Here is a 19597-nt window from a genome sequence, read left to right as displayed (position 1 = left end):
AATCAGAGACTGTGCGTGTATTTCGTGAAGTCAATGTGTGATTTTTCGAAATTCGTTCTTGTGGAAACTGTTCTTGTCAGTAAAGTCAGGATAATACACTATGTGATCAAAAGTATCCGGACGCCCCATAAAAACATGTTTTTCATATTCGGTGCATTGTGCTGCCACCTACTACCAGATATTCATTATTAGCGACCTCAGTAGTCATTAGACATCGTGAGAAAGCGGAATGGGGCGCTCCGCGGGACTCACGGACTTCGAACGTGGTCAGGTGATTAAGTGTCACTTGTCAGAAGTCTGTATGCGAGATTTCCACACTCCTAAACATCCCTAGATCCACTGTGTCTGATGTGATAGTGAAGTGGAAACGTGAAGGGACACGTGCAGCACAAAAGCGTACAGACCGACCTCGTCTGTTGACTGACAGAAACCGCCGACAGCTGAAGAGGGTCGTAAAGTGTAATAGGCAGACACCTATCCAGACCATCACACAGGAATTCCAAACTACATCAGGATCCACTCCAAATACTATGACAGTTAGGCGTGAGGTGAGAAAACTTGGATTTCATGGTCGAGCGGCTGCTCATAAGCCACACATCACGCAGGTAAATTCCAAACCACGCCTCACTTAGTGTAAGGAGTGTAAACATTAGACGATTGAACAGTGGAAAAACGTTGTGTGGAGTGACGAATCACGGTACACAATGTGGCGATCCGGTGGCAGGCTGTGGATATAGCGATTGCTCGGTAAACGTCATCTGTCAGCGTGTGTAGTGTCAACTGTAAAATTCGGAGGTGGTGGTGTTATGGTGTTGTCGTGCTTTTCTTGGAGGGGACTTGCAGCCTTTGTTGTTTTGCGTGGCACTCTCACAGCGCAGGCCTACGTTGATGTTTTAAGCACCTTCTTGCTTCCCACTGTTGAAGAGCAATTTGGGGATGGCGATTGCATCTTTCAACACGATCGAGCACCTGTTCATACTGCACGGCCTGTGGCGGAGTGGTTACACGATCATAACATTTCTGTAATGGACTGGCCTGCACAGAGTCCTTACTTGAATCCTATAGAACACCTTTGGGATGTTTTGGAACGCCGACTTCGTGACAGGCCTCATCGACCTACATCGGTACCTCTCCTCAGTTCAGCACTCCGTGAAGAATGGGCTACTATTCCCCAAGAAACCTTCCAGCACCTGATTGAAAGTATGCCTGCGAGAGTGGAAGCTGTCATCAATGCTAAAGGTGGGCCAACACCATATTGAATTCTAGCAGTATCGATGGAGGGCGCCGCGAACTTGTAAGTCATTTTCAGCCAGGTGCCCGGATACTTTTAATCACGTAGTGTATATTCGTGATACCCATGGCATAATTGACGAAGCTGAGCCCTAACGTTAGATTCAGTACTTCATTTAACTATGTGTTAATTATGTAATCTTTGAAATGAGCAATCCTTAAAAGTGCAAATCAAAATCATTCAAATTTACTACTTTAGAAACACAAAATGTGTTTAAAAATCTCATATTATAAATTTTAGTGAACTCACTTTTATACTGCACTTCTTTTATATACCTATGTAAATACACACCCAAGCAATTCGTAACATGTACGTATGTATATGTATTGTATTGTGAAAGTCAAAATTAATTCTTAAAATTCTCCACGTGTACTACTTAGTGAAATAGTTTGGATCGGAATATGTTCCTCATTCTGAAAGAATAAATGTTTAATTAAATTATAATTTCATTGGTTTGACTTACGAACTAAACAAAAATGAAGATCACTTCAGAAACATTGGTTAGTTTAGTAAGCAGTCTGGAAAATTACAAAAAGAAATTATAACATTTTCATTTTTTCATTTTTGAACTATTTTCCAAACAATGGGATGGGACTGGTAAGAATTTAAGATTGTTTGTCACCATTGATTCCATAGAAAACTGGCCAATTTAAAAAATAAATGTATTTTGAAGCAGTAACTATTGTATTGTAGATCGTAAAATACGTATTTTTAAAGTAACACTTATTACCTGCATTCGCACCCTTGCTACAAAAGTGCCACAACTCAAAAATTGTCATTGGGGGCCGCGGTGGCTCAGTGGTAGAGCGTTCACCTCTGGTGCTTGGGGTCCCGGGTTCAAACCCTGCTCCCGCCAAGTGAACTTTGTGGTGGACAAACACCGTGTGCGTGGGTTTTCTCGGGGTTCTCCTGTTTCCTCCCACTTTCTTCATTCCACCATTTCATTTATCTCTCATCATCACCGTCTCCTTTAGCCTAACCGGCATAAATGTGGGACGTAAAACTCAAGAATTTAATTTCATTTTTTCAAAAATTGTCACTTTTAAGTTATGTATACGTTCGGACTTGTGAGCCTGCCTCTATCCGGCAATATAAAAATCATGGCTCTAGCTTTACTAGAACCTGCGTGAGAGCGCTGGTTTCACTAGTGAATAACATTAAAGTGAATATACAGTATTACCAACACTTTCAAATGTGATTTACTCAAAACTAACTTTTTTGAGTTGTGTCACTTTTGTAGCAAGGATCCGATATGTCAAAGCCCCTCGTGGCTATATTGTCAGCGTGTAGAGCAGTGATGATTTCAGGGGGTGGCTCGGGTGAAATCTCCGGATATATGAAATTTCTCCCTCTATAATCAGACTCAAAGTGAGTTACTAGTATTTTCGCAGTACTACTTTCACTGTCTATTTATTCGAAGTTCACCGCTGAGAAAACTGAAATCATCCCTAGTACGCGGTTTCGTCGTGAGAGACCCGGGTTTGGTTCCTGGTGAGGGCTCACGAGGTTCTGATTCCACATTAAGCTGTAGGTGCATGTCTAATAAACGACCATCGGTACTAAAAGAGAGAAGCTCCGAACCGAACAATACATCGTAAAAAATATTTCTGCGACATAACATATAACATAATAATTATCTAGCTGAATTTACCATTCGCAACTATTAAATATTATTTTTTTTTTTTTTTTTTTTTTTTTACAAAAAATCAATATGCTAATTACTTACAAACCAATATAGCACGTTCTTTATACTTTTCTCCCTTCACTTACGAAAATAAATAGAACTCAAAGTAATATAGTTCCAGTATATATGTAATATATATATTTTTTAAAAAAATATTGCCCCGTCTTTCTTACACCGACTCTTAGTTCTGGATTGTGCTACTGGGTTTTTTGGGCCAGAAAGCACTGGGAAAGAGTTCTCTCTTTTTATATATATATATATATATATATATATATATATATATATATATATATTGCTGCGTGAAACTGATAGTCATTTCCTTTACCCCCGATACATTGGTTTGATTTTTTGTTAATAATAATATAAATTATAATAGTATAAGCATAGGTTTCCATTGTATAAGGTAGTAATTGTATGTAATACTGAGCATGGTTGTTGCCACTGGAAGTGTTGACTGGTACAGTATTTCTCAAAATTGATTTTAACTAATTATTAATTACTTCATAATTTTTAAATTAAAAAAAATTCCTTATACCCTGTGAGATTGCGCGACACATCAATGTGTCGCGTCTTGCGACCTCCAGATGGGAGCATGCCTAAAGGGACGTTAAATTCCAAACAAACCAACTAATCGATCTCCTTATGTGTCCCGTGTAAACAATATTTCAAGCTTTATAATGCGTGTTATACTGTATACCGATCTTGCTTCGTTTGTCCTAATCCTCGTTTCGCATGAAGAATTATCTTATGCAATTATAACAGATAAATTATAAGATTTGTGTCCGCTATTTTAAGTAAATAGCAATCCTTGTTTTACTTAGTCCTAGTTTCGTCTAAAATACCCACCATTTTAGGTGAAATAGAGATCCTTCTTTAGTTTAATCCTAGTTTCTTCTAAAATGAGGGGCAATAAAACTATTCGGAAGTAAGAGAAATTACAATCATCTTGATTTTCTCGATTTTAATTACCAACCAGCATGTTGAAATATACAAGATAGGATAACAAACGAAGTTTGGAGTGGCATTTAAAGGAAATACACGATTTTTCCAGCATCATCCAAAACGGATGCACTGAAATTGCGCAAGCTCTTACTCTTTTATCTGTTGACACAGATAAAGCCTTAAGGAGCAGGCAACAAAATTGGAAATAGCGCAAAAAATGTTGTGCGACGTTGCTATCATTGCCATAAACATTTTGACTAATAAAAATAGTTACCAAAACTCAAGTCATTTTAGGGGCAAAAAAATTACAAAGTAATGGATGACAATATTATTTTCAGATATTGCTATTATGTGTGTGCACGGGTGTTGTTAGAGAGGAAGACAGGGGAACATGTCCCAGTCAATAATTTTCTGTATCATGTCTAACTGTTAACATTGTAAGAAAATAGTTATTGGAAGCAAATAGTTATTGAAAAACTGTAAGGAAAACAAACATTTAAAATAAACAGAAAATATACATATTTCTAGACATTCCCTTTAAATATCGTCGACAGGTAATAGACCAATCAGAGATTTTTTTTTTTTTACATTTTACATTTTTGGCCAATCACAAACAAGCATTTGTTTACATGTTTCAAGTGTGTCTACCAGGTATCTTAGTGACAGCCCTTTCACGTTTCTATAAATGATCCTTATATTTTCTTTCGTATCGTAGTTACTGTTCTTAGGTGCTGTGAGAAAGATTTGTTATAGATTGTTATCGTATAAATTGTTACAAGGATGATGGTTAATGTGCTGGTTGCGGATGTAACAAACCAATGAGGAACGAGAATCACAACGGGTCGATCAGGATCGAGAATTAATAGCAAATCTTAGTGAGGAAGATAATATAAACAAGAAGCAATACACTGGAGAAACATTAGTAAAACTTTCAGAATGGAGTTTATATTGACAAAAACAGAAAAATGTGTACCAAATGGACCAGAAGCCATTCATAGACACTACTGTAGTCAATTTTATTCCCTGCTCCTGATATTCATACGGTGATTTCTGTTTTGCCAGAGATCCAAACAGAAACTGCCATGAAAATGACGTCGATAGTAAAAGCAATTCCAAAGGCGCAAATACCAGCAGAAGTCAAAAGGAACGAGTTCGTCATGAGGAGACACACTGAGTTCAGGAATCCATAGATAAACCATGAGAAGCATGTATGGCATTTTGAAAAGCCGTAACATTTAAATACCAAGGATTCAAGCTGTAAAGGTGAAATGTTCTGTAAATATATGTTTTGTTTTGTAAATATTACAATGCAGTACAAGTATATCTCACAAACGAATGGAGTTTATACATTTTATTTCGGTGCAAAATTTCATACAATTTCTTTAACTCTGTTATTGGCAACGTCGCGTTGGAAATTCGCGCCATTTCAGCACTTTCTGCTCCTCGTTAATAAGTAATATATTACAGAGATTATCAACAATCTAAACCTTAGAAAAATTTACGCAATGTTGTTGCACCGTCCAAAACTTATAGGATCTACTTACAGATTTACTGAAGAATGTAATTCAGGAAAGAAAAAAAAATGCAAGAACGGATGCATACAATCGACTATTATCTACCCTCTGATAAATGAAGGTCTCTCCAACTTTTCTCCACAACCATCTATCTTCGGCAATTTTTTTTTCACGTTATTCACAGTGCTTCTTGATTTCATCTCACTACCTTGTATAAGGACGTTTCCTAGGTCGTTTCTTGTTTCTTCGTATCCAGTGAAGAATTGCTTTTGTCTGCCGATATATATTTTCGTGTAATGTAGCATATGTATTTCACTACTCCAGTGCCTCTGTTTTCTGATAATTCCTGCCATTGCTGTCATATTTTTAAACCATGTGATTCTTATCCTACAGACACAATACATTCATTGAAAATTCTACGCTTTAAATATATTGTCATTTGGCTTCTCAATATCAGACTGCTGTTGTTGAATGCAATCCGGCCTAAGTAACTTAACAGGTCGGTTAATTTCTTCTTTGATGTTGCTATCCATGGATATATTCTTTTCCAGATACACCGGTGTATCAAAAATCACGCTATAGACCAACTCCGTTGAGTGTAAAGAGACGGAAAAAATGGAAAGAGAGGAATGTTGTTGAAAGTAGATGGTTTCCGACCTAAAATGGTTGGATTCTTTGTCGCACTAACTGTTTGGGCTCCATACTGGCAAAATGTCCTATGTTAAATGAAATGTAACGATTGCAGTGCAGCAGGCCATTCCAACGAAACATAAGGACATGCGAAAGTGACATGATGAACGTACACACTGTTGTCTGAGGGAACTTTAAAAACTTCAAATTCGTTTACCCAATAATACTGTATTGTTGGTACAGTAAGGGCTTAAGGAAACAGCCTGCTGAACTGGCAACGGTGCATTTTAATATAACATAGGGCACTATACCAGTGTGAATCCTAAACGACTAGTGCAGTTGGAAAGATTTTATATACGATAAGACAATAAGATTTTATATATAAGACTAGCTGAACCTGCGCTCTCTACACAGCGCATCATTCGCATATGAGCATAAATATCCTTCTCATTCCTCACATCTGTACATGTCCCTTTACAGACACAAGTGAAAAAAGTCTTGATTTAAACAAAATTGGCAAGGCGTATCGTAAAGGGGACCTCAATATTTCGCACCGTTTGCAAGATTTGAGCCTACTTCAGGTTGGAGTTTCTAATTCATGCATGACCAGTGTTTTCTTTCTTCTTCCATGCAGTATGTAATAAGCAAATACATTACATACGCAATTAATTATAATCGCAGTTATATATGGTGTTCATTGGGCAAATCACTCCAAAAATAAAGATTCATCTTACTGGTTAAACTGGAGAAATGGTTATCGTTCCTTTTTCATTATTATTTGGCCATGAAATAAACGCCTGAGACATATGCAACCCCTATATACAACAGCGTGCTGTTGGAATGTATAAGCATAGGGTATGATGCTTTTTTTTTTAATTTCAACGCTTCCATGCGTACCCTAAAAAAATGTAATAAAGAAATAACGGCTGTTTTTAAAATATTCAATTAGAACTGGACAATCTACGCAAAATTTCCAATCGATCAGTGAAAATGTTATCTTTCTAGAGCCTGCAGTTTCCGAGATCTCATTGTCGAAAGATTGCCCAGAAACCTCGGAAGATGGAAGCACAACTCACATGCATTGATTTTAGAGAAGGCTTATTAAAATACAAAGGCTTTGAACAACAATTTTATATCATAAACTTTATGAAAAAGATCTAGTTAACTGATTTATTTAAAGTACTCGTACTTAAAATGTTTGTCTCTGTTAAACGTGAAATCACACATAACCTTAAATGAAAGATTTGAAAGCCATAGTTATACGTTGGAGCTCGGGCGCTTTTAATTGCTATTGTAGCATTAAGTTTTTAAAATATAAGAACTTAATAACCTTTTTCTTTTCCTCTAATTTAGCTGATAAACTTTTACAAAGTGAAAAATATTGACCCAGGTATCAATAATAATAAATAATAATAATAAATTTCACAGTGTTTCACATGGTACTTTTTTTTGTAATTTCCCACCAGTGTTATTTTCGCACTTTTTTCTTCACCATTTTATGCAAAATGAGGATTAGGCAACGCAAGGGTACTTATTTCGCCCAAAGTAACGGACACAAATCTTATAACTGTATGTATCGGTCACAACTGAATGAGGTAATGAGTTGTGCGAAACGATACGACACACTCTGCACATTTTTTCAGTATACAGTAGCGTATACATAATTTCGGTAAGAAAGGGTTCAAACATCATGTTCATATCAATAATATTTTAAATAACAGCAGTTATACGTATTATTATGCATATATTTGTTATAATGTATCCGCACGTCTCTATTTTTACGTAATTAATAAAGCTTGGTTTCGAAAGATTAACTATTAAGTTTAGGCATTTTCTACTCTCTCAAGTAATAAATTCTGCTGTTTGTTCCGAGACAGCTCTGAGCGAACGCTTCTTTCGAAATAATTTTGAAAAATTAGACTGTTCCAGGCATTCGAAACGAGATGAGACATTTCACGAACTGTCTCGTCTTGTGTTGAATTTTTGAGACAAGACACGAAACAAGACAGGGATTGTCTGTTTCGAATTACACAAAACTAGTCTAGTCTCATGTGGATCCCTAGAAAAAATACGAGCATACGAGTTAGACCTAATCCACCTATTGTGATGGGTGATTTATCTTTCATTCTATGTTGGTAATTTTGATATATATTTTCTTTTATCTTTTATGTTCTGTTGTTTCAATTCGTTGAAACTTAGGTAATGTACGTTGCAAATATCCCAGGTGTGAAATTAATAAGGTAACATTTAATGAAAAAATGTCCTGCGGACTCCTTTTCAATCTCTGGCGGCGTGGCCCCGCGTAAACTAGTAACTAACGCTCTCGCCTTCTATGCGAGCGGTCCCGGATTCGATTACCGGCGGAGGCACTCGAGTGTAAAAAGCTTTTTTTTTTCAGGCCAGCCATCCTGAATGAGATTTTCCTGGGGTTTCCTCATTCACAGCAGGCAATACAAATGCCGGGGTGGTACCTAACTTATATGTTCTAGGCCGCTTCCTTCCTTCTCTTTCCCGGATAGTGTGCTCGCCGAGGGACGTCATCCCTCATACGTGACGGGCTAAATGGCCGGTGTCTTCCACTTGCGACAGTCCTATTAGCGACAGGAACTGTTAACTGTCCTATGAGCGACCGATTCGATCTGTTAACTGTCCTATGAGTCACCGATTCGTTCATACTAAGATAATGAAAGAAGATAAGGTTCTCTCTTCTTTAACTTGTTTCATGCTAATGTGATTTAGAACCTAACAAAATGTACTATGAAAAAGTTCGCTCTACCTGAATTTAATACGTGAAAATGCTCTCATTACATTAACAATCTTTTATACGTTTATTCTAATATTACATTTTTGAATTAATTTCTATGAATACACTGACTATATAAAGGGGAAAACTAACTAAATATTTAGAGTAGCTCCGCTTTATCTATGAGTCTAATATAATTTAAAATTTCATGTTAAAATATAACGGAGCATAAGTTTAGATTGAATATGTTTATGGCATAAGAAAGAAATCAGAAAGAGGTAGGGGCGTCCGAATAAAATTTTCTAGGGAGGGGCATCTCCATGGTTGATGTATCACGTCTGGTATATCTGGTATTTAATATAAGCGATATACTATATTACGTATACATTTTCGTGAGCCAGCGGGGCGATCCCTGCCTTTCCATCGGGCGCCCATGGATAGAGGTTGTTCACCACTTGAGGATATCAAAGGAATCTAAAAACACGGTGTATTCGAAGAAATTATTACACAAGTTACAAATCTCTCGCAGGACTTAACAGTTCGTCTAGTTATAAGGGATTATTTCAGATTGCTATACGACAAGCTTTTATGTATAAGTCAAAACAAGGGAGGAAGGCAAATTAAGTAATTAGTTCACGTTTTATCAGCTTACAATAAGGGGAAAGGTAGTTTAAAGAGTTTGTTTACCTTTTGGATTGTTTAGAGTGAACTGCATTATAATTGGTGGGATTGATTGAGAATAGGCAATCAGATGTAAGGGATCTCAAAAGCTATCTTTTATCATTGACATTTTTTTTTTTATTTTATTCATTGAGTCTTAGGAAGTCTAAAAAGTAGATAGTTGGCGAAACTGTTACACGTTTAAGTTTTTCAAACTAAAATATATTACTGTGCTTAGTGAGTAATTAGATTTGAATCAAATTAAGTACAGAAAACAGAGCTTTTGAAGAAAGGGGATATTACACTGGATTTTCAATAATTACATAGGAATATTCTTTTCATGGAAATACCCATGTTGTCTCGTTAAGTTATTTGATACGTTTTATGTCAAATCTAACTCAAAATAAGTTTTATTTGCAGTCACAGTAGAGGAAAAATATATTTGACGAACAGCACATAGATATTTCACTGGCACGTACATATTTCATATCAAGGTTATTCGGGCGCTAATAACGTCAGAGGCAAACATATTTTACGAGAGGAATCATATCATCTTCCATCATCTCAATGTAAATGAATCGGTCGCTCATAGGACAGATAACAGTTCCTGTCGCTAATAGGACTGTCGCTTCTGGGACTACTTCAAATGGCCATAGATGCCGAAAGCCCAGAAATCTAAATCCTAAATCCTGAAATCAATCTCTGGCGGCCCACTGGAAGTCCGCGGACGAGATTGGGAAACATTGTTATAAACTGTATGGCTCGGGAAAATCGATAATCGTTTACTAATAACAAAGTTCTGCACAATTCATTCTGTTCGATTGGTATGTAGGCCTACCACCGTCTTTACAAATATTTCTACACGTCAAATGCATGTTATTGCTGAGAATCATGCAACTGATCTAGGATATAGACAGATAGTAGGGTCAAGGACGAAATTTTTGAATTTGCACGAAACAGCATTTACCATAGAAGAAAGTAATCAATGTTGGAAGAAAAAAAGTACGATTTTACATTCTCTTGTAAATTCGTGCTGCTAATATTTAATAAGATTGGGGTAGATCCGAACTTTTGAATAGGTAGGAGAGAGTTTTAAGTAGACACAATCATTTTTTAAAACCATAATCTTACATACTATGACAATGGTGTAGCAACATAAGGGATCAGTAAGATCCATCTTCATCTCAATCAAATTTATTTCTCAATAATGTTTGTATTTCAAAATTCTTTATTATTATTGATAGTAATATTCATATTATTAATACTATTTGGACAAATAAGTTTTAGTTCTTGTAATATAAATGATTTGTATATTTTATACCTGAGTAGTACAGTAGAATTTGAAGCTTCCTACTCCAACAAAATTCTGATTGTCCCACCAACGAGAGACGATTTAAAGCAGTAGAATACAAATTGCGAAAGGGTTCTGTGACGTAATTATTCTCGAACTCTGAAGAAGGTTGGAAGTCTAGCCAGAACATAAAATAGCCGAGATAAACTGACTAGCGATGTTACCAAGTGCAGGAAATATGTCAAAATGATTGTAGTATCATATGTGAAACAGATGTTTTATACGTCTTACATGTATGTTCTTATGAATAATATTATAGGATATATGATTGATCACTCATTTCTCCAAAATTGCAGTGCTGTGAGAGAGTAGTCTGAGCTGCAAACTGACAAGTGCAAGACAAAGTCGCGAGTTTCGGTGCAACGACATGGCGCAAATTTTTCTAAGGATTAGATGGTTGATAATCTCTGTAATCTATGACTTATTACCGAGGAGCAGAAAGTGCTGAAATTGCGCAAATTTCCACCGCAATGTTGCCAACAACAGCATTCAGGAAATTGTGTGAAATTTTGTACCGAACGCCGTTGGCTTGTTATAGGCCTATTGTATTATATCCGCAACCAGCATACTGAACACTCATTCTTGTAACAATTTATACGATAATGAATAAGAAATCTTTCTTACAGCACATATGACCAGTAACTAAGATGCAAATGCAAATATAAGGATCATTTATAGAAAGGAGAAAGGACAATTACTAAGATACGTAGTACACACCTGAAATATGTAAACAAATGCTTGTTTATGATTGGCCGAAACTGGAAAATGTAAACAAATCCTTATCGCCCACAATATTGAAATGGAACTTCTAGAAATATTTATATTTTTTGTTTATTTTATGTAAGTTTTTTTCCTTACAGTTTTCCAACAATTATTTTCCACAGTTTTAATCTTACAGACAATATTACAATTAGACATGATACAGAAAATTGACTGGGACGTGTTCCCCCGTCCCCCTCTAACGATGCCCGTGCACACACATAATAGCTATAACTGAAAATGCTATTGTCATTCATTACTTTGTATTTTTTTTCTTTCCTAAAACGACTTGCGTTTCGGTGACTGCTTTTATTGGTCGAAATGCTTATGGTAATGATGGCAATGTAGTACAACATTTTCTTGCGCAATTTCCAATTTTGTTGCCTGCTCCTTAAGGTTTTATCTGTGTCAACAGATAAGGGAGTGAAAATTAGCACAATTTCAGTGTACCGCGGGTTCGAATGCCGCTTGCCAGGGGAAAATGTTTGTGAGCACGCCAGTATGGAGAAGATTCCACTGGAAACACGTGACTATATGACCCAACATTGCTGATGTATGATCATTGCACTCCAAATAATTGGAATGGGTGCACCAAATTGGTTGTATACAGATTTTAAAGACGAAGCAAAGAAGTGACAGAATGGGGTTTAAAAAAAAAAGGAGAGAGACTATTTTGTTTTGATTTGCTTATAACTACGCAGTATATTAAGTTCATCGTTGGTGTAGCAAAACTAATTGTCCAACGTGTGTATAAGGAATGATCTTAGGCCAACAGCATATTGACCAGAGGGAGGCAGGAGAAGGTGTGGAGAGAGAGTTATTGCATTGACTGTGTTTGAATCACAGCGTTGGAGAGGCTTTTGTCTGCCACGTGCTTGAGTGAATGAGCTATACGAGGCTTTGTTGCATTGGTCATAATACTGAACCTCAGCTCGGCTGTCGTTTCTTCTTGTCAACAGGGCCGCCCACAGGGGGGATGTATGGCGCAAGCTGCGCCATTGAGAAAAATTTTGGGGGGGATTTTACTCTACTTTCGAACTAGCAATTTTACTGTCGGAATAGCATTAAAACAAGATTTTGAGAAGCTAATTTTCAAAAATTTTCCGGGGTGAACCCCCGTACCCCCTGCTTCGATACTCGATGAATGAAGTACCGCGCAAGTAGCCGTATGAAAGGAAAGGTTAGTTTGTTTTAAGAGAGAAGGGCCGCCCACAGGAGGGATGAATGGCGCAAGTTGTGCCATCGAGAAAAAAATTGGGGAAGAATTTTACTCTAATGTCGAATAAGTAATTTTGCTGTCGTCAGAATAACATTGGAACACGATGCGATTTTTTTTTTTTTTTTAAATCTCGAGAATGAATCCCCCTACCCCCTGCTTAGAAAGTCTATGAATGAAGTACCGCGCAAGTTGCTATATGAAAGGATGGCGCCAAGTTCTGGTGAACAACAGTTACAAGCACTCAAGGAATCACTTTCAAATTTAGATTTGAAACTTGCCTATGTTGTCTGTTGAAAATTATAAAGTAGTTTGACATAATTGTGAGCTAATGGTAACCATACAGACAACAACCAAGTTTCAAATCTAAATTTGAAAGTGATTCCTTGAGTATTTGTAACTGTTGTCCACCAGAACTTGGCGCCTATTTTTGTGATTTCAATTCTTTTTAAGGCCTCTCGTACTTGGCTCTTTTACAGGAATGTTTGTTGTTGGATATCACTTCTTTTTGTAGGCTAATTTCGAGGACAACATTTTCTTTTGGTATCAAACTCAATAACTTGTAACTTGCGTCTTACTTTTCATGTACAAGGGAATTATATCAATATTTTGTAAAGAAAAAAATAATACTACTAATTGTAAAAAAAAAAGAATACATGTGCCATACACAGTGTGTAGAAGTTTTTATACCCTTCAATATCCTTATAGAACATATTTAGTATTGTACACTACCAAGATTACTAATAAATGTAATGCCATTTTTATAATTACTACTGCCCCTACTACTACTACAAGCATTCTATAATACTACTACAGGAAATAAAAACAACAACAAAAATAACAATTACTAGTACTATAAAAACTACTGCTACACTGGGCAATTGTTTTTAGAGGACTTGAGTTTTGAGGAGGGAAGAGATTATTAGTTTTGGGGGGAGTGCGCCATCAGCTTTGGGGGGGATGGGCACCCCTGCTTGTCAATATACAGCTGGTCTAACACGCATATAAACACAACACTGCTTCAGATCTGAGGTCGCGAAACCATTCTGAAAACGTTATAGTAAATGCTGCAGTCGATAAATGTAGGTTCATCCCAAGCAATTCCGCAGAGAACACTGTGAAGCGAATTTTGTGGAATGAATATTTAAAGATGGGTGTCACGAAAGAGCCACTTCTCACTGCTACAGCAACGCTTTCTATTGATGTTTTATTTATAATATTTACATATATACATAAATCACAATGGTGTATAGGCCTATATATATATAGTTTACTGGTGAAATACATACTGCTAAATAGACAATTTTAAATTAAGCCATTATAAACTTTCTCCAACATGTAAATCTCAGTGCGACCAACTACTGGAGCGAAAAATTGGCAGTTCATGTTTGCCATTCTTGTATAGATCTAATTCATAAGGTTGTAATTTGCTTTTCTGAAATTGCCATCCTCATATAAAAATTTCGTATGTTTTGACGTGTTAAAAAGCATGAAGGTGTGGCTCCTACATTCAACGCGCAGATTAAAGGAGTTTTACAGGTATGATAAAGGTACTTGAGAAAATGACAACATATATTGCATTATACAGTATATCTGCATGTGGATCTCTCTCTAGCGATAATTTTGTACTGTCCTTAGGGTGGATTTTTCATTCCCGAAAACTCGCAGACTAAGTCGAATGTGAGTCTTGTTTTTAATACGTATTCATGTCTCAAATTTATTCTCAATTTGGAGTGTCTTTTACAGACACATAGCAATCCAGTGTATAGAGAGAAGGCAAGTAAGTACTGAGTAGATGATTTTGTATTTGTTTTATCCATTATATGTAACTAATTCTAGGATCAGGCTATTATATTTGTATACCAATTAATGCACTGCTTATTTTTGTCAATTTCAGATACTCAATGTTCCACGACCCCTGGTCGCTGCCCCAAAAGAATGGTCTGTATGACCCGTCTCTGGAACGTGAGGCATGTGGCGTTGGCTTCATAGTTTCCATTGAAGGCAATCGGTCTCACAAGGTCAGTAGTTATACTTGATTTATAACATTCTAATTATGTTTTTCTCTCAGTATTAAAATTTGGTTTTATGGGAGTTGAGAATTTAGATTTAGATAAATTTCAAGATAGATTGATAATTACAAGATAGATTTTTGTAATCTATACTAATACTGTATAAAGAATGCAATATGTCTATGTGACCGTTAATGGCCTGAAAATTACTGGATTTATTTCAATTAAACCTTTGTTAATGTCTGCATTGAAATCTGAGTGATTATAGGTAACAGCGTTTCATGAAGCGTATCCATTCCATTATGTTATACTGAATCTGAGAAATACGATGCAAACGGAAAATTAGATCAAAAAATGTGGCACATCTATAATTACAATTTACTACCGAAGTGAGCTTTTATTGCAACACAAGACGGTATATCATTGTTGTTTCCTTCACGACAGAACGGTTCAGTTTCAATTTCATTTACAGCTAACGTTCAGTGATACTCTTGACTCTTCCTTTTAGGTTTTCGTGAACACAATCTAGTACGAATGTCCTTACAGTATGTTGGCAAAACTTAATTAGGCAGTTTTGAGTAGGTGTTATTTTTATTGAGAAGATAACATGTTGCAATGGTTAGGTTGTAAACATGAAATCACACACACATATAAGTTCTAGTGTAGTGGTCGACCTGGGCACCACGTAAGTCAACACAGGCTTACAGGCGCATAGAAACATTTTCACATGCCTTCCTACACATACTCACCAGAACATTGTTGAACTCATGAACAATCACTTCTCGCAGATGTTGCTCACACTGTCAATAGAATTAGCGTATACTATATGTTTGAGGTGACCCCAAAGAAAAAGTCAGGTGGGTTATGTTGGGTGATCTGATTGGCCATTCCATAAGCCCTCTACGGCCAAACCAGCGTTGAGGAAAAACTTCTTGCAAGAATGCCCGAACAATTTTGGCATAGTATAGTGGGGCACCATATTGCTGCCACCAGTTCTTGAAAGTTCTGTCGTCTATGCAGTTCTTGGATGACAATTTCTCTCAATAACTAGGTAGCTTTCCCCTATAACGCCACCTTCTAGAAAAAAAAAAATGGCCAATCAATCCTTCGTACGTCACGCCGCACCATACCATCACTCCCGAGTTCAATGGTGACACTGGGGCCCAATGACCGCCAAATATACAGTTGTCTGTTGACTGATACCTATACGTGAAATTTAGCCTCATTAGTCGAGACAATATTCCGGAGTCCGAAGTCAGGGCTTCCTGAAATTTGGTCGGCATCAACTCGGCAAACTCAATTCGTCTGTCGAAGTCGTCCTCGTTAAGAACATGAATAATCCGTGGATGCTATAGTATCAAATTCATGTCACTCAAACTATGAAAATCTGTCCTCGAAATGTCCAAGAGGGGAGACAAATGGCGGGTAAATTTCGAGTTGTGAGGTTACGTCAGTTCTGCAGTAATACGTCTTGTCTCTCCGCAGTTCACACAGTACACGATTGACTAGGGTGCTTGGGATTCAAAGCACTGGCAGTTTTATCAAACTGCTTGTTTATTCGAGCGATTGTATCCCTATGGATTTCCAGCGGTTTAAACTCTTCCGACATATACACTGGATTTCTGATATATTGTTAGTAACAGAAACGGACCCGCTGCTCGATGGACAACGGTCTTTCGGCCATGTTGTTAAGCAAAGTATTGGCCTCGTCCCCAACTTACCGTATGATTGTGCCATCTATCGACGAAAGATATTCCCTCATTTTTTCTGTCTTGTTGAATTGATACGTTATTATAAAAGAAAAAAAAAACTACCTAATTGAGTCTGTCCCACCCAGTAGAATTGACGAGAGACAGTTTATTTCACCTATAAAGAAAAATTCTCAGTTTCATTTATTTTCTATAATATAGAGGTGTTCAATAGCAAATGATATTCTTGTACTTCTAGTGGTTTTTTTTTCTTAATCCTTTTTTATAGTATGGATATTAAAAATGTCATGCAACATCAGTCTCCTTCGTAAGTGATATCGTATCACTTCTCTTCTGGTTCTTCTACATAAAACCATTAATCAAGGTTGTTAATGACTTGTATTACATGATGCTATGTCATAAGCTTCATAGTTGATCCATAGTAGGAATTTCCAATTTTCCTTAGGTAAGTTTCTTTTACTTATGCAAGGATATACGTAATATCTTTTTCAATAAATAAAATTAATCTACACATTTTCTATTAGAGATTAACTTTTAGTAAGTGCAACTAGACACTTGCTACAAATAAGTGTTATTACCTGGAGCTACACAATGTAGTCCAGACTGTTGTAAATAGAATGATCTTCTCTGCCGTTATTGCTAGCTGTCTAGGTTAGAGTTCGTTATCTCTTAATTCAAGTAGCTCCCCTATCGCCTTAATGTTGAGTCAATACTGAAAATATCGTAACTTGAGCAGATATGGAACCAGAGACCGCCCGCATCAAAATAATGGTCGTTAACCGTTCCGATTCATAATCAGCCACTTACGTTGCAGTGAGGATTTTTGTACTGTGAACTCCGGTATGTTACGAATATATTTGGTTATCTGTTTTTTATGCGTTTGTACTCTTCCACTGTGGCTTTTGACCCCACGAAGACTCTACCTTTGATTTTATTTTACACACAAACAGACGCAATTTCTTTAATTCATTTTTTTAACGTGTTGTATATGGACGGATCCGAAAGTGAATTGTCAGACATCCCAGCTGTTCTGGTGGCTAGCGTTTGCGCCTTTGGTGCATGTAGTCCCGAGTTCACACATTAAAAAAAATGAACATCTTACTGCGGTTCAGATTCCACTTTAAATGGTGGGTCCACGTCTCATATAGCTTCGATGTTGAGAAGGAATACTACACTTTAATAAACAAAAGTAAATTCTACTGGCTGTGGTTTTTGTCATCTACGAGGACAACTCAGAATTTTGTCTGCATCGCCTGAGTTCAGCATGCACTGCTGAGCCAACTACAACTATGCTTGCTCTCGACCATGCGCTTCAACTTTTTTCATTGTGTGCTTACAGTATATGCATTAACTAAGCGTTATTATAATCCTGCAGAATGTCTTTATTAAATACACCATAGTGCAGACATTTTTGTGAGATGAAACCAGCAACCATCTGCTGGGTACCGTAACATGTTCCCATTCGGGAAAACTAACGCGCCGACACAACAGCCATGAACGCCACACTTACAGGTGTTGCAGTAACGCACTCCCCCGTACTCCGATCTCTAGCTTTATCAGTAAATGCGCTCTCACTTGCAGTGAATTGGAATTAAGCCAACGAAAATCAGGTTGCACTTATAAGACCTGTTTTGGGTAATTAGTAGATGTCGTTGAGTACTGGTCAAAGAGATGAAGTGATCCTGGCTTGTTTGCCAGTTTGACGTTCATATCTCACACGTTTGCCTTTAGTGCGTGGCGCAAACCGTTCGTATTGAAGATTGCGTTGTCCCAGTGAGCATTCGTCACATTGTGGAATGTTCAGAATACTCGAACTTTAGAGAACGTAGGCACATACGCAAGAATTTATTTCGGGGGGTCCAAATTCAATGAGGATAAATTATAATTTAATATCACCCATATAATTTTACGTAGACTAAATAAGTCGGAATTTTAATGATGTCCGGGACCCCAGAACTCACCCCTTATGTAGTCCGTTTAGGACTGCCTGAACGGGGATAACTGACCCTATTCTCGCATTTATTCGTGAGATTAGTGTAGTTAACTTCCTATAAGGTTTTGTTGTTTAGTTTTACCTATTACATGCAACTATTATTGCTTTTTTTGTTTTTCATTCCGTGTGTTTTATTATTCTTTTAGACCTTTCACGACCTTAGTTATATTGTTTAATATTTTTGTTTTATTGTATTATTTTGTGAACATATATTTGGGTTATACCTTTATTAGAACATACAGGGTGCACATATTTGGACTATACTTTTATTAGAACATACAGGGTGGAAGATAACAATACTGAAAAACTTTGGGAGATGATTCCTTATATGAAATGAAAGGAAAAAAGTTCTAATAAACATGGGTTGAAAAACGTCTCCTTTCAGAGTTAAGAACAGCCGAAAATTCGAAAAATCACATTTCAAACCCCCTGGCTCAGAAGCTATAGGACCTATCCCAAGTCGTTTAAGGAATTACACAGGAACTAGTATGCGCTCTATCTAAATATTCATGTTTCACCATCCTCCGTTATCGGCGAGACGAACTGTAAAAAGGAAGTTGAGGTATAGGAATATTCCTTTAAATACTAATGGTGCGTTCGTTTCACTGGTATCGGTGAATTCTGAAATATGGCATGGAGACAGAACGCATACTAGTTCCTCTGTAATTCCGTAAACTACACGAAGAAAAATCAATTCTCCGAACGGCAGTATATTATACAAATATACGGAATCCTCTTGCTTACGACAGAAATCATTATGGAGCATACATCATCCATATGCTACATACACATTGCCCTTAGATGTTACATCATGCCGTTGCAGGATGTCTGACATCTAACAGTTTTCCGTATATCACATGCATATACTTATGTTGCATTCCTCAGCTGTATGCAGGGGTGCCCATCCCCCCCCAAAGCTGATGGCGCACTCCCCCCTCAAAACTAATAATCTCTTCCCTCCTCAAAATTCAAGTCCTCTAAAAACAATTGCCCAGTGTGGCAGTAGTTTTTATAGTACTAGTAATTGTTATTTTTGTTGTTGTTTTTATTTCCTGTAGTAGTATTATAGAATGCTTGTAGTAGTAGTAGGGGC

The 19597-nt window shown here is 36.9% G+C and overlaps 1 protein-coding gene across 1 annotated transcript in view; it reads left to right on the top strand.

Moving 5' to 3' along the window:
- The window catches only part of LOC145686289 (uncharacterized), a 310924-nt gene that overhangs the window by 14673 nt on the left and 276654 nt on the right, over positions 1-19597 (top strand). The window contains exon 2 of the mRNA XM_081759425.1: positions 14688-14811. Coding sequence (XP_081615551.1) covers positions 14688-14811 — 124 coding nt within the window. The remainder of the gene's footprint in view (positions 1-14687; positions 14812-19597) is intronic.

The sequence above is a fragment of the Thermobia domestica genome, chromosome 5, assembly GCF_964235325.1.
Source record: "Thermobia domestica chromosome 5, izTheDome1.hap1.1, whole genome shotgun sequence".
Taxonomy (NCBI): Eukaryota; Metazoa; Arthropoda; class Insecta; order Zygentoma; family Lepismatidae; genus Thermobia; species Thermobia domestica.
The sequence above is the reverse complement of the archived record's forward strand: the minus strand, read 5'-3'. Positions and strand labels throughout refer to the sequence as shown.